Consider the following 16,403-nt stretch of genomic DNA (forward strand, 5'->3'; position numbering starts at 1 on the left):
GAACAAGAACCAGCCCTTACTACGAAAATATATCTTAAAATGTGTTATGGAACATAGATAAGTTTTGTTTGTTTTTTGTTTAACGCTGCGCTCAGCAATATTCCAGCTATATGACGGCGGCCTGAAAATGATCGAGTACGGACCAGACAAACCTGTGGTTGATATTATGAACAACACCCAACACCGTTGATGTACGATGATCAATCAATCTAGCTCCTGCGAATAAGATTTGTATTATAACCTGGAAAAGCACGGGAGGGAAACAAATTGTGTTAAATAAGCCTTTAGAAGATTAAAAATTCCTTTCTGAAAACAAGTTTTTTTTGCGTAAAATCCCTTTTTAAAAACTCTGTGGTTACAGAAGAAAGTAATGTGATTGTCGCGTGGTGAATGTTTTGAGGCATTGTTTGTTCGGAAAAAAAGGAAAGAATTCGTAACATTTAGGTCGTGGTAAAAGTGACTGTGTTGACAAGAATTGTTAACTCGATCCTCATACCATCTGCACAGCGCCGTAACATTAGCTTTGCAAGTTGGCTTGTGCACGAAATGAGAGTGGCCTCCCATTGTATATTTACACATGCGCATTGACACGTCGAGTGCCAATATGGCTACCGTCGTGTTGGCATTCGGCATGTAACAAGAAGTTTCATTCAAGATGTCAGTGGCATGCAAACTAATTATAACAAGTAGAAAGTAAAGAATATCATCAGAAACAATAAATGCAGATGCGACTGATGTAAGCAACATGTCATGGCTAGGCGGAAGCATATCCTCTCTAACAGGCCAGATTTCCAACTTGACAAAAGATATCTTGACAGAAGGAACTGAGGAAGTTAGCGGTATGTGTTGGATGATGTATCTGTTTATGCATCTTTTGTTTACCATTAAACTTTCAACTCATATGCATAAAATAGTGATAAAATAGATTGCATATTGAAATGGGTTTTTAAAAAAAAGAAGAAGAAATATATAGGGTACATACATTCTATAAAGGTATGTTTGTGTTCCGGTAGAAAGTGTAAGACCATATAGATCAGTTTGATTCATGCTCAAAATGTTGTCTCTACAGAAAAAAATAATTATATTTGCTTGTGAACCCATACTACCATGAGTGTTTTTTCCAAGATACTATCTATCAATTGACTTGTGAAGTATATTGAATGCAATATCATGCTTAAAAACGTTTAGGGGTCATGATTAACAGATGATTGTCTGGTTTTGGTTTGTTGTGATAGTTTTTATCTTAGAGCACAAATGAAGCCTAAATACCTGTGAAGATCAGGGTTAGAATTGGTCTACAATGACCCATGCTTATCATAAGAGGCAATCAACGGGATAGGTGGTCAGACTCATTGACTTGTTGATACATGTCATCATATTCCAGTTGTGTAGGTCGATGGTCATGATGTCAATCACTGGGTTGTCTGGTCCAGACTGAATTATCACTGTCTGCTGTCATATAACTGGAATATTGCTGAATGCGGCATAAACAACAAACAAACAACAAATGATGCATAAATGTTTCACTGCATCTTCATATATTCATGCGACGTAATGAGTATGATGATATCTGTGATCATATGTTGGAGCAACTTTAGAATGAAACGCTACAATTTCTCATGAAGACAACTTAAACCTGTGACCTTTTGATTGTCATTCCAACAAACTTACTGACAAAGCTGTGTCCACAAAGTTACAATTACCCGGTCATGATTAGGGTATTGTGGGTATGGTAGATTTGCATATTAACATGGTGCCATGCATGCACGTTTCACATTTCATTGGTAGTAGTATGTATCACCACTTCTCGTTTTCTGTGTGTTCTATAACCTGACATTTATCTTGTTCGGAATGACATGATGGGTCATGATATGTAGTTTTAGCACTGCCTGTCATTTGACATCACACATCTCTTTCCATAATCTACAAGATCATGAGTGGCCAGGAAGGCGCTGAATTTGGAAATAGCTCTCAACAGTAGATGCTGAGTTCACAAGCAGTGAAAGGATATTTATGAATTTGTTGGAGGGTTTTGTGACAAAAAGGTCTTGAAGGGTACACTGTCAGGATAATCACTGATAGAATTTGGCCCTAGTTGTATAGTCCTTGCCAAACTGCCCAATAGTTAAGATTTCATAAGGGCTGGTAGATATTTGTCATTTTTAAGGGTTTTGCTTCATGTTATCATTATAAGGACTAGTGGACCAAAAATGATAGTTTCTTTCACTGATAATGTGGATTTTAGTGAGGAACAAGGATGCCTACTATCTGAATCATATCTTTTGATTTGGCGTGCACGTTCCTTGACACTTTCCTTTTGAGGACGTATGGTAGATCTGGAAATTAAATTGTCTCCAAATTAATACGACTGCTGACCCCAAGCCAAAAATGTGACTCGATATAATGCGACTCCCCCCATCCCATCCCAAGTGGAATGAAACATATCCTTACCTTAACAATGCTTAATCCAACCTTACCTGACCCGTGAAGATTCTGGGGTAGAATAGGTCTTCAGCAACCCGTGCTTGCCTTAAAAGATGACTCTGCTTGTCGTAAAAGGCGACTAATGGGATCGGGTGGTCAGGCTCACTGACTTGGTTGATGCATGTCATCGATCCCAATTGCGTGGATTGATGCTCATGATATTAATCACTGGATTGTCTGGTCCAGACTTGATTGTTAACAGACTGCCTTCATATAGCTGGAATATTGCTGAGTGTGGCATTAAACAACAAAGCAACCAACCAATCCAACCTAACCATAGCCTAATCAAACAGCAAATAGCACTGCTTATTAGCACTGAGTAGAGCACTTCCGTAAAACAACAATAAGTAGTGTTTTCCTAAAAATAACACACAGTTTATATGTTTACTCTGTTGGCTGGCATTAAGGAAGTTCAAAAGCAATAAGATAATTGAACCAACAACAGTTCACTGATTGGTATGCGGAGAAGGTGTCAAGAAGCTTGACACGAGTGGGTAGAACTCTTGATCCCAGCAGTGATAACTCACGGGATCCCGATTGTGTAGTTCCTATTATTTGAATGACATTATTATATATTTGCTACAACTACTGCTCAATAAACTGTGTTTGTGTATATATTTAAGTTGGTATTTCCGCTATCCAAAGTGTGCAGTGAGGCCGTGTTATTGTTGATAGTCATTTTGGAATCATAAATGCAGAGTTAATTTATGCGAGCAAAGACCACTAACATTTTTCGCATTTATTTCACATTCGCGTTAATTTCAAGATTTACAGTATTTGATACCAAACCACTACATCCTGCACTTTCGTTGTCCTTGTCTGAAAAATAACTGAATTCTGGAACTGTCGAAAACAATGAACGCATATTTGAATAAAACACACAGATTTGTTTCAAAATGACCACACAGAGTAGATAGAGAGTAGATAGATAGCAGAGTATGGATGCATGTTAGACATGTGCAGTGTCAGCCAATAATAAACCTAGAATGCACTCCTGTAGAAAGTACTCAAAATTATGGAATTGACAATATTAGAGAAGTGGTTGATAAGTTCTGAGCCTTATATCATGTACATAGAAAGACTTGACCTAAAGTTGTTGAAATGATTTGTTTTTCAATATAATCCCCTTTCACACTGATACACTGAGTTTCGTAGAAATCCTTCTCTTGGCTGTCTAGAAAGTTCTCCACAGCTGCTATAACATCATTGTTTGGGTGGAAATAGGTTCACAATAGAGCTTTCTTCATATTTGGGAACACAAGGAAGTCTGATGGAGCCGATCAGGAGAATAAGGCGGGTGCTGCAGGAGTTCAAAACCATATTCGTGGATTGTTGCCATGACAATGATTTGTGCACTGGCACATTGTCCTGATGGGAAAACACACTTTTTCTCAGGTTTCCAGGTCTCTTAGTCTTAAATTCATCCCTGTAATTGCTTCAAAAGTGCAACATTATATGCTCTGTTTATTGTTTTCCTTTTGGAAGATAGTCCCACCATGATGGCAACCTGAGAACATGGACGTAACCTTTCCAGGTGATGGGACAGTCTTTTCCTTCATTGGTCATGTTGGTGGTGGCTGTTTTTATTGTTGTTTGGACTCAGGCTGAAATTGGTTTCATCCATTGTCAGGAATCATTGCAAGAAACTTTCTGGATCAGTTTCAAACAGAGCTAGAATATCACGAGACATGTGCCTGGTATCTTTTTTGACCTGATGTCAGCTTTCGATAATAGAATGTACTCTCTCCTGGGAAAGGCCTTCTGAACAAGATATATGATGCTCAATCATTTGCTAGTCGGTCATCACCATATCTTGGGATTCTCTGGATCATTTCTGGTGATGGTGGCATAGGAAGGGACATCCTTCCCTTGTGTTGTACTTGTATTTTCATGCTTGATGTTTGGTGTTAAGCCCTCTTTTCCCTGCAAATACTTGATCACTGCAAGTCACTCAAGTTTGTCCATTTTCTTGACTTGTCACAGCAAAACAATTTGCTCAAGTGACTAAAGTTTTCGTATATATACAACATGTAATGTCCTCGACAAAAGAACAGCCTCAGTGGTCTAGTGGTAGAATGGAAGGTTGGCAAGTTTGATCGTCGGCACCAACATAGCAAAAGACATGAAAGATGATACTTGTTGTTACCCTGGCTGGCACTCAGCATTAAGGGGCTAAAATAAGGACTGGTCGGCTCAGAGTGAGTATATTCAGCACACACACTCACATGCATGCATGTCGCTATATAAGTGCAATAATTTTGGACGTGACATTAAACCACATTTCACTTCACGTCACCTCAACAATAGATTTTTCTATTACGCAATTCTGTCTATGTGACAACCTTCATATGAACATATGTACATTAGGAGTGGTCGGGTAGCCTAGTGGTTAAAGCGTTCGCTCGTCACGCTGAAGACCTGGGTTTGATTCCCAACATGGGTACAATATGTGAAGCCCATTTCTGGTGTCCCCAGCTGGAATATTGCTAAAAGGGTGGTGTAAAACCATACTCACTCATACATGTCATATGTACACAATGTATATTAGATCCCTTTTCATGCCATTTACACCCTGTGAATTAAGTTGAAACGGAAAAATTAAAAACAAAGGTAGATCAAAATTAATAATGCTAACATAATAAACATGATAAACTGGTGCCTGCTAAAAACTGTTCAACCAAAGGCTATTCGTGAAAATAAGCATGTGAAAACGCCAACCATTTCTCAGTTTATTCAATGCGGGAGTGAGTGAGTGTGATTTTAAGTGAACACTTTAACCATGTTAATCACTAGGCTACATCTTTATCCTCATGATCCTTATTCAATGATATAGCATATAGAGATTATATATCACTGAGAGGAGCTTATGAACACTAGATGATCCCATCCAGCGATGTCCAGCATCCAGAAATTGGCACTAGTCCTGTAGTCCTTGCCAAACTGCCCAATAGTAAAGGTATCATAAGGACTAGTAGAAATTTGCCATTTTTACAGGTTTTGCTATATGTTATCATTATAAGGACCAATGGACTGAAACTTTTGGCTTCTACCGCTGCCCATCAACCCTGTTTCTATGATGAAGTTCTAGGGTATGGTTTTGTTGGTGTAATTGAACATTAATATAATAATTGTGTCAAAAGGTATTGTAAAGTGTTTGGAAACTTTTTGCGCTGAATTCTAAAATAACTAATGTACAATTATTAAATCTGTGATTAAGTATGTTACATTGGTTAGGTTTTATTCTACCATGACCATGTTGATAACATTTTAGAATTATGCACTTTGCTTGGTCCTCCAGTGGTATAGAATCTACAGAAGACCATGATTTTGCTGATTTTGCACATTACCATGATTGCCACAAAAGAAAATATTCATTCACAAGCACTTCTTTCACAAACCCGCCTGTTTGGCAATTGCCAATACCATGAATACTGGTCTTAATCTTATTAAAAAACATTGCTAAGTAATGTGTTGCTGTTCCTACATTATGTACGGCATGTGTGGCAATATGTTTTAGGCAGAGAACCTGGCCAACCACTTAGACAGTGTATTGTGTACTGGTAATTCAGCAACATCCGCATGGCTTGACTTTTGGCACTACTCTATCATGTACCGGTACTGTGACAGCAGGTGTACTGCATCAAAAAGCTTAAACTGCCCAGCTGTAGAACTTAATGACATCATGACAGTGGTGCATACTTCGGGAACAAAACTTTACAGAGGACACTTCGTTATCTCTATGAATGTCAGTTTGAATAATTCTTGCAGGACATCTGCAATATGATTTTTATTGTATCTCATTGAAGTGGTTCAGTATTATGGTGAAAATAGAGGTTTTGAACTTCGGCTTGATACCTGTAAATATTTCAAATTTGAAACCTTATTGCATGTGATTTCAATACAATTCAAGGTATCAAATCTACATTTGAAACCTCTGCATTGAAAACATGCTGAGGCTTTATCTCCTATTTCTACCATGAATTGGGAAAATAACTGATTCTGATAGGTCAATCAGGCCAAAGAAGCTGAAACATTGCAGACTTGATTTTTACATGTTAAACTGTTGACTACTTATTCAGGTTAGCCACAGTGCAGTGATACTACCTTTAAGAAATGACTACAAAATCAAATTGTGATAAATCTTTAAAAACCCTTTTTTGCACAAACCAAAGTGCCTAGAGAGCAATATGTGACTTAGATTTTATTAATGGAATTGATCAAATCAATAATGTATTATTGAAATTAAATTCTTCAAATTGTGTAAAATGTTTAACCATGTTAACATGCATGTCTAAGCATCATCACAGAGTTTAGAAGGCACAAAGACCTGATATGTTGCAAGGATATGTAGCACAACAAGTGGGTTCAGAGAGTGTAAAAACTATTAGTATTACACTGTCATCAAGGTGATCATACTGCCCTCTCAAACACATCACATTGCGTTTGGATCCTACCTGGTGACCAGTTGTGTTTTGTTAGGCACTATTTGCATGATGTTATGGCACAACTAGTAAACTTTTAAATCACAGTATTAGCTGAAATTGTGTACTCATACAAAGTTTGATCATATCTTTTCCTTTATCATGTTTATTCACAGATCTTTTTAATTTATTATTAATATTTTACAGTTTTTTTCCAGAATGCACAAACATGACACAAATCATACTGTTGATACTTTACATTAATATTTGTGACAATAAGTAGTATATTCAACAACCCATGCTTGTTGTAAGAGGCAACTGATCATGTGGTCAGGCTCGCTGACTTGGTATCCCAATTGCGTAGATCAATGCTCATGATGTCAACCACTGGATTGTCTGGTCCACACTGGATTATTTACTGACCGCCATCCTATAGCAGGAATATTGCTAAGTGCTGCATTAAACAACAAACAACAGCAATAAGTAGTTGACATTTATCCTGGTCTCTGAAGACCAAGGGGAAGAACTCTGTCAGGACTAGCCTTTACAAGGCCAACTCTGACATGCCTGATATTCCAGTCACCTGTACACCGACAAGCTTGGAACAATTAGTTAGGATAATTCATTATTACAAAAAAACATGTAATTAGATGGCTATGTTCATTATTCTTCTTAATAAATGAGTCCTTGATGGTATGGGTTTTGAACTTTGGTTTACACTGTTTACAGATCGCCTTCTATGTCAAGGTGTTTGAAGTAGTTTAAGATAGAATATAAACACATGCCTTGTCACACAGTGGACATTTTTTATCTGGTTTTATCAATGATGATGGATTGGTCATAGTCAGCTGTAGTATACATCATTGTGCTATACATTTATGTGATAGTTTAGCTTCTAACTTGTAGTTCGTAACATTATCAACTATGTCCAAGGCTAGTTTTTCTGATAGTGTGATCTTGCAGAAATAATTTATTCAGCTTACATAACAGTTTTGCTTTTTGTCAGCTGCACCATACATTTGTTTATGATTCACCACACACTGTCTCTTATTCAGTACATATCACAACCAGGATACAAAAATCCCTAATAAAAAAGCTCACTTTTCCAGTTTCCATGAATAAGGAAGGGCCAGTATTTTCATTACGCACCTTTACAGCTATGTAAGATTTTATGGAAATTTGTTTGGCTGCTTATAGTTCCTGAATTTATACTTGATAAATGATTTATCATAGAAGGCTCAAGAATCACCACGGGAAAAGTGCCGTACACCATTCGTCAGTTTATGTATGAGGGCTTTATTTGACTATCACCCAACTCCCATGTGTCCTGTGTGTTCACAGTGCTGTTATGTAAACTGTTTGGAACTACAGTTACCCTGTGTGAAACACCACCTGGTCTGATAAATATTGGCCACAACTTGCACCACTGAAGCAACACCTGTTACCATGGTTACTGTGGTAACTAGAATGATAAGGAGTATATTTAGGTTCTCTGTAGTCTTTGTGCTGTAGTTCTGTGTCTTATTGGTTTCTTATTGAAATTTGTATGACTTTAATAACTGTTAATACATTTTACTTCAGAAAAAATAATGCACTTGATAAACTACTATCAGTCATTTAACAAATGTTTAAGGTATTCTTGAATCAAGGGATATTTTCTTTTTTTGTGTGTTTGTGCTGAGCAAGTGAGTCGTTTCCCCTCGATTGTGTTCACATCTACCACGGACTACAGGATACCAGTGGGTATTCCGGATAAAAATGTAGGTCCCCAGCATCCTATCCTTGTAAGAGGCAACTGGATTGGGTGGTCAAACTCGGTGACTTGTAGATCGCATGTCATCAATCCCGATTGCTCATGATGTCAGTCACTGGATTGTCTGGTCCAGATTTGTTTGTTGACAGACTGCCGTCATACAGCTGGGATATCGCTGAGTGTGGTGTTAGAGAAGGGGAAAAAACAAACGATATACAGGAAGTTAGGCCTGGGCCATGTGCCACAAAACAGTTGCAGTCCTAAGGCGATCGACCCGTGAAGATTCCAGGGTAGAATAGGTCTTCAGCAACCCATGCTTGCTGTAAAAGGTGACTATGCTTGTCGTAAAAGGCGACTAACGGGATCGGGTGGTCAGGCTCGCTGACTTGGTTGATGCATGTCATTGATCCCAATTGCGTGGATTGATGCTCATGATATTAATCACTGGATTGACTGGTCCAGACTCGATTATTTACAGACCGCCGTCATATAGCTGGAATATTGCTGAGTGCGGCGTTAAACAACAAACCAAAAGCGTTTACTGCTGTGACACCGAGGTCCCAGAGACTCTTGTGTAATAGATGACGCCAACATTTATCGAAGAAAACATCTTTGCTACAACATGTTGTACACCATTTGAAAGGTCTAATCCTATTGTTTATAAATGGGAAAGTTATGTTTATCACATTATTTAAATAATGCATTTACAACCTAATGAAGTTTGTTGTAAATAAAACAAATGTAAGCTAATACAATCATAATGTCCAGATTATTGACCAAGGAAGCGAAAATTTGACGATATTCGGCCATTATAAGATTTCATAAATACACTTTCCTATTTCTTTTTAATTTAGATTGTATACATAATTGGAAAATTATTTTAAGAAGAATTATTAATATTTCCCAATAAAAGCAGCTGTCCGCTCTATAACACGAAGAAATATGTCCGTTTTTTCGAAGCTTTGTATGAATAACACGTTTGTTGAAGACTGACATATGATGCATCGCTAGAAAGCTTCTTTTTTTTCCTCTACATGGTCGTAAAATCGCCTGGAATCTTTTCATAGCTGTAACGTGCAATTTTATTGGATAAAAATTTGTTTCTAATGAAGCTTTCTTGAAGAAATCTGATTCGTGATTGGTCAAATTTGAGCATGTGACCTAAGGCAGCCAATCAAATTTCAGCTATGGTACCGTCCTTGTGTATGATGAATTTCAGATTTTGAGGATTTTGAGGAAAGATTTTAAATAGTGTTATTCTGAACGTTTTAAGCAGGAAATCGTGATCTATATATTGAGCTTCATGGATATATCGTGCTAGGTTACGAGCTGTGACAAAAAAAATTCATGCATATATTTTGGCATTAGACATCGTGTCCGAGCCGAGAAATAGAGGCAACGAAAGCCGAGTTGTCATTTGACTTACATTACACGCGATCGCACGAAAAGACAAACATAATAACTAAGATGTAAGTTTGACAACTTTTAGATATATTTTTGTTGATTTTAACTATTACTTTGTATACTATATTTAAAGATTTGCTTGAAACGTCTTTATTTTGCTCTTTGACATGTTCTATGTGGACCTGTTGTTGAAGTGTATGTCTGAGAATTTTATTTTCAATAACATTGCGGAAAATAGTGAATAATTTTTTAGTCTATCAATAAAAAATGATAAATTGAAGTGGAATACGTATTTCAGACATTGTGAAATGTGATAGATTTAATAAATGAATGATATGACAGGTAGGTTCATAAAAATATATACTATTTTGACGTGACTACAGCTTGGCCGGTCTACCTGCCTATGGTGCCTGGGGACTCGAGGCTTCTTGGACGGTGTACTGGCCTATAGTATTGAAAGAGTTAATTTCCCTTCCACCCAGCCTTTTCTGTAATGCTATATATAAGGGTTGGTCGGGTAGCCTAGTGGTTAAAGCGTTCGCTCGTCACACCGAAGATCTGGGTTCGATTCCCGACATGGGTACAATGTGTGAAGCCCATTTCTGGTGTCCCCCGCCGTGATATTGCTGGAATATTGCTAAAAGCGGAGTAAAACCTCACTCACTCACTGTAATGCTATAGTCCTAAATGAAGAAAGTCTAGATTTTCACCAGGTTCTGAATCTCCCATCTCACTTGGGCTCCTTTTCAATCTAAATGGAGTTACTTGTTTCGGTCAACATTTTATATTTTCAGAGACTAAGTGTGAGTCTAAGTGATTTACCTGAGCTTTTCTATTTGTTAGTCCGTCAGCATGTTTAAACTCAGTTACCATGGCGACACCTTTTTCTAGTCTTAGGCATAATAATGGGGTTCCATTGTGGCCACTGTACTAACAACAAATATAATATTAACTATTTGTGAAGTTGTACAATAACCATGGATGGGTTTTCCTTGTTTGAAACAAAATGGTGTTTGAGTAAAGAATATCGGACACGGACATTAAAGTGTATGTGCATGCTAGCACGTCTACAGCAGCACTGGTTATAAATAAACATACTTTTTAGCACCCCATGGGACTGGCTATAAATTATTTGCATTCAGTCTTATTTTGTATGCATTCAGGATGCAATACAGGGTGTGAGGTAGGCTACGATTAACCATGCAGTGTATTGTTTCCCATCGACCTGTCAACCCATGATGTGACAGTTTATTGAAACTTGATCATGTTGACGTGTCATTATGTGCGACCCACCAGGACAAAAGGGACCTTATGGGTGCTAGGATACATATGGCCTATGACGTCAAAAAGACGTTCGACGTCGACTTACATCAGTGAAGATGTGTCATTTCATGTATTTATGTAATAAATATAAATTGAAGCTTGTGAATTGTATTTTTGTGTTCCAAAGATGCTGTATTTTTAAGATATAATGAAAAGTCAAAATGTGATTTTTCAACAATAAGGTCCCTTATCTCATGGTCGATGACATATATGGGTGTATCAATTGGTTGTCCCACCACTAATCCTGGGCCCACTTGCTCAAAGCGATCTTAGCGCTAAGATGATCGTAACTCCCATACTTTAACAATGGCTTACAATAGTTGTAGCGCTAAGATCGCTTTGTGCAAGTGGGCCCTGATCTGAAGGGGAATCTCGGTTAGAATTGGTCCCCAGCAACCTGGTTGTATAACTTGTATGAGGCAACTTAATGGATCGGGTGGTCAGGCTTTGTGGCTGGGTTAACTGCATGTCTTCTAACCCCTATAGGGGCGGTCGGGTAGCCTAGTGGTTAAAGTGTTCGCTCGTCACGCCAAAGACCCGGGTTCGATTCCCGACATGGGTGCAATGTGTGAAGCCCATTTCTGGTGTCCCCCGCCGTGATATTGCTGGAATATTGCTAAAAGCGGCATAAAAACCATACTCACTCACTCACACTCACTCTAACCCCTATAAAGCTGATGACCCATGAAGATGCAGGATAGAATAGGTCTTCAGCAACCCAAGCTTGCTGTAAAAGGCGACTAAGCTTGTCGCAAGAGGCGTCTTACAATGTCTAATGGGATTGGATGGTCAGGCTCGCTGACTTGGTTGATGCATGTCATCGTATACCAATTGTGTAAATCGATGCTCATGATGGCAATCACTGGATTGTCTGGTCCAGACTCGATTATTTACAGACCGCTGTCTTATAACCGGAATATTGCTGAGTGCGTCGTTAACAAACAAACATGATAAACATCACATCATCCCCCTACAAAGTTGATCCTTGCTCTTATTATCAATCCCTGAATTGTCTGGTCTCAATTAGTTACAGGCTGACATTATATGGTTGGAATATTGCTGGATGCAATGTTAACAATGAAACAAGCCTAATCTTGACTAGCCCTGGATCATCGTAACGTGGCAATGTGTTTGTACGTTTGTATTTATGTTGAATGTTATCACTGGTTGCCTTGTAACTCTAGTGTGAGCATGGGCTGAATCATGACTTTGTATTTCTAGTATTGGAGAAATCTAATGAAATATTTGTATCGTGGTATGAGTCACTGAAATCAAGTAAGGCCAGATTTTGTTTAGCATGTTTAAAGCTGACGTGTTAATATGAACATGTGAAACACGAGGTAGTCCAGTGCTAGCATGCAACAGCAAGTCTCTCGATCCAAGTGTTGTGACAGATCGGACAGTTCCATGGTTAGACGGGAGTGATAAATGGATGTAAGGACATGCTGGTTTGGATCATATTCATTCAGCAATTAGACATTCTTGGGGGGCTGACCAATAAGTTAAACAAGTGTTGGCTGACAAACCAAACTCATTCACTCACAAGACTTGGTGTACAGGCACAAGTACAATATCGTTTTGCTTATCAGCTACATGTCTTGTTTATTGACATGATCAATTTAATAAATGTTTACAAGATGACAGTATTGTGTGATGGACATATTATGAATGCTTATTAGCATTATCTCAGCCTTGGCTTGACAGTATTCAGTCTTCGAGACAACATTAACTGATACTGACATTTCAATGTCACCTTGTTTGAACTGTTGCGTCGTCGGCCATCTTGGACCTTTTGAATTCTTGAAACAAATGTTTAAAACATAGCCAACATGGCCAAAGGCCCTTGATTTAATGTTTTGTAGTTTGTTCATTTACATATTTGTATGCAACATGTTGAATGAAATTAGCATTGAAGATGTCAGGCAGAATCCAAATTGTTTTTGAACAATAGTTAAGTTTATATAATGTGAGGAAAATTATATCCTGTTTGGGACATTTGTGGTTGACTGAATCCATGGTTACGTCTATAAATCCAGTAATGATTTGTTGATGTGAGTGTTATCAGGCATGTTTAAACGTCAATACATAACACCTGGCAGTGTATTGGCTTTTGTTGAATGAGGCCGGTCCTCTCATGGCTATGGGTTCATAAAGAAACTCTTGAAGATATTTTTAAGATGCAAAATATTTCCATTGATATTTCCATTGATGTTTCATTAGTGTGATTAGATATGATTGTAACATGTTGTTAACAAACATTCAACTCTGCTCTAACATTGATTAAAATGAGTTGGAAGTAAGTGGTGTGGGAGTGAATTGAAACTGCTTTGTCGGCAGTATTGGCTTTACATGGTGACCTGTAAGGCTTCAAATACAAGCTTTAGAATATGCCGTGATCAAATCGTTTCCATGAAATTCAATCTTACAGATTAAATATTTAGGTAATTACAAAACATTAGATAGCATATATAGTATGTTTGGAAAACAGAAGTCTCAGTTTTACGTATGTAGAATTTGATGTTGAAAGAGCAAATTAATCTGCATCATTCAAATATTGTACAAATGTTGTTGTCCTTTCATTCTGGTTTCATCCATTATAAGGAAAAACAGACTTAGAGTGAAATGTTATTTATGTAAGCTTTGCTCTGTTGTTACCATGGTTACTCTATATGTAATATTTGTCGTCTGTTAGTTATTACTTTCTTCAAATGAAGACATTTCACACTGGAACACAGAACATACATGGGTAAGACAGAAATTAAGAAATAGTTTTTATGGGCAAGCATGGTGAGTCTTATGGTTACAGCGTTTCCCTCGTTTTGGAGAAGATCCGGGTTTGATCATGTTGATCACCACATTGGTATGAGGTGAGGTGAGGTGAGGTGAGGTGAGGTGATATGGGGTTTAACATCGCTTCCAAGATTATTGCACTTATATAGCGACGTGCATGCACGTGTGTGTCTCTGTGTGTGTGTGGCTGCTTGTACTAGCCCGGACTGATGCCGATTTATGGTGCTAGCCCACTGAGATACCATGTCGCAGTTTGACATGAATACCCCACTCAGACACTGTAAACTGACTCCGAGCTGACCAGTCCTTGTTTTAGCCCCTTAATGCCGAGCACAAGACAGGGTGACAACAAGTACCATCTTTTAGCATCTTTTGGTATGATGTGTCAGGGGATGGAACCCCAACCTTCCGCTCTGCGGGCGGACGCTCTACCACTAGACACAGAGGCGGTCACATTCGTATGAGGGGTTGCTGGCGGTTCAGTCATCTTAAGGCACCACAATTTTCGAGAGTTGTGAGTTGTGTACTTTAGGTGTGCTGGAAACCTATGGTCATGGGTATGGTACGAATCTCAGATTCTCGCTTATTATGTTTTTAGGTTTGTTGCAAAATAATGTTGCAACGTGGTAAATATCTATGACCTGTATTGCTTTGGGCTTTCCTCCCACATTCATTAAGCTGACATCACGTTTATTTGAAATACTGTTAAAAACAGCATTAAACCACTCACTCACTCACATGGGTATGATGTGTGTGATATAGTTGTTAAGAATGTGATTAAAATTCATAGGGAATGATTGTTTGAGAACTGGTATTTTGACAAATATGCGCACACACACACACACACACAGACATGCATATGCACGGACACACACGCACATGCACATGCACGGACACACACACGCACATGCACAGACACACACACACACACACACATGCACATGCACATGCACGGACACACACACAAACACTGCTGCACGTTGCCATGTAAGTGCAATAATCTTGAACATTAAACCACATTTCACCACCTGAAAAAACCTGGACCAGAGATGTTTGCTTTAAAGAGGCCTTCAGTGCTGATTTAGCTGCAATGGTCCTGGGTACATAGTTACTCGCTTTCTACCATGCAGTCGAGTACTATGTTACTGAACTTGATATGACTGTGACGGTCAGTGACTTGGTAAAACATATTTGGACTACCCCCAGGCCCCCTCCCCCTTTCAGTTGCAACACTTGCCCACTGCCTCCGTCAGATACCTGACACTAACATGACTACCGTATTCGACGTAATAAGCGCCCCGCTCTAATAAGCGCCCACGGCGATATTTGCTAATATATTGGCAAGTGAACAATCCCAATTAGCACCCCTTCCGATTGATCAAAGTACACAAGACTTATTTATTCGTGTATAATACGCACTTGTGTGGTATATGCACCCTTAATTATGGGGAATTAAATTCTGGAATCAGCATAAACCACAAAATTTATCTTTCAACTCTGTTTTTTCCACCAAAATAATTTTCTAATAAGAGCCCCCTATTTCTAATTTTGAGAGCGCCCTTGGCGCTTATTACGTCGAATACAGTAATACTTACAATGAGTCTTTTGAAGTCAGTCATTTCATTTATTTATGGATCCTTAAATACTATAAAGAAGTTCTTTGAAAGACCTTTATAAGGCTTTAAATTTGGTGACTGAAGTCTGCATAAACCATGGTCATACTGACACAATCATATTTATTACCCATACTTTTCATGCTTAGGTAACTGGAAGTTATTGAGATTAATCTAAAACATTAGTTAAAGCAGAAACATTCTGTGTGACAGTGGGAATCCATAATCGTGAATGTCAAACATTATGATCATGGTAAAATAACTGCACTATTCATTGTTTGATAGGCATTACTTAGAAGATGTCATGCTTGATAACGGTATAAGGATCTATACCGAAATGTCGCTTTTTACAGTATTAAAGAAGTTCTTATCCACAAAATTGTGTCTACCTTGCACTATTCATGATAATGATTATATTTTGTTATGATATTTTTGTACCAGTGAGTGAAGGCGACTTCACAGATTTTAATATTATGGCACAAATCTTTGATGTCAATTCAGAGATGACACACCCAATTTGACAATGCCGAAGCGAAAAAAAAAAACAACTGATTTGAATTGGATTATTTCAAGCCACCTACAGGGGTGTTGCCAGGCAGGAATTGAATATTTCAG

General features: G+C 38.2%; 1 protein-coding gene across 4 annotated transcripts in view; it reads left to right on the plus strand.

Moving 5' to 3' along the window:
* Window positions 1–590: 590 nt before the first annotated feature.
* Window positions 591–16,403, plus strand: part of LOC124134880 (thyroid receptor-interacting protein 11-like) — an 88,005-nt gene continuing 72,192 nt past the window's right edge. For all 4 annotated transcript variants that reach the window (XM_046499959.2, XM_046499960.2, XM_046499961.2 and 1 more), the window contains exon 1: window positions 591–839. In XM_046499959.2, the coding sequence (XP_046355915.2) occupies window positions 746–839 (94 nt within the window). In that variant the 5' untranslated portion in view covers window positions 591–745. The remainder of the gene's footprint in view (window positions 840–16,403) is intronic.

This window comes from Haliotis rufescens, unplaced genomic scaffold, assembly GCF_023055435.1.
Source record: "Haliotis rufescens isolate VD_foot unplaced genomic scaffold, xgHalRufe1.0.p SCAF_3, whole genome shotgun sequence".
NCBI classification, from domain to species: Eukaryota; Metazoa; Mollusca; class Gastropoda; order Lepetellida; family Haliotidae; genus Haliotis; species Haliotis rufescens.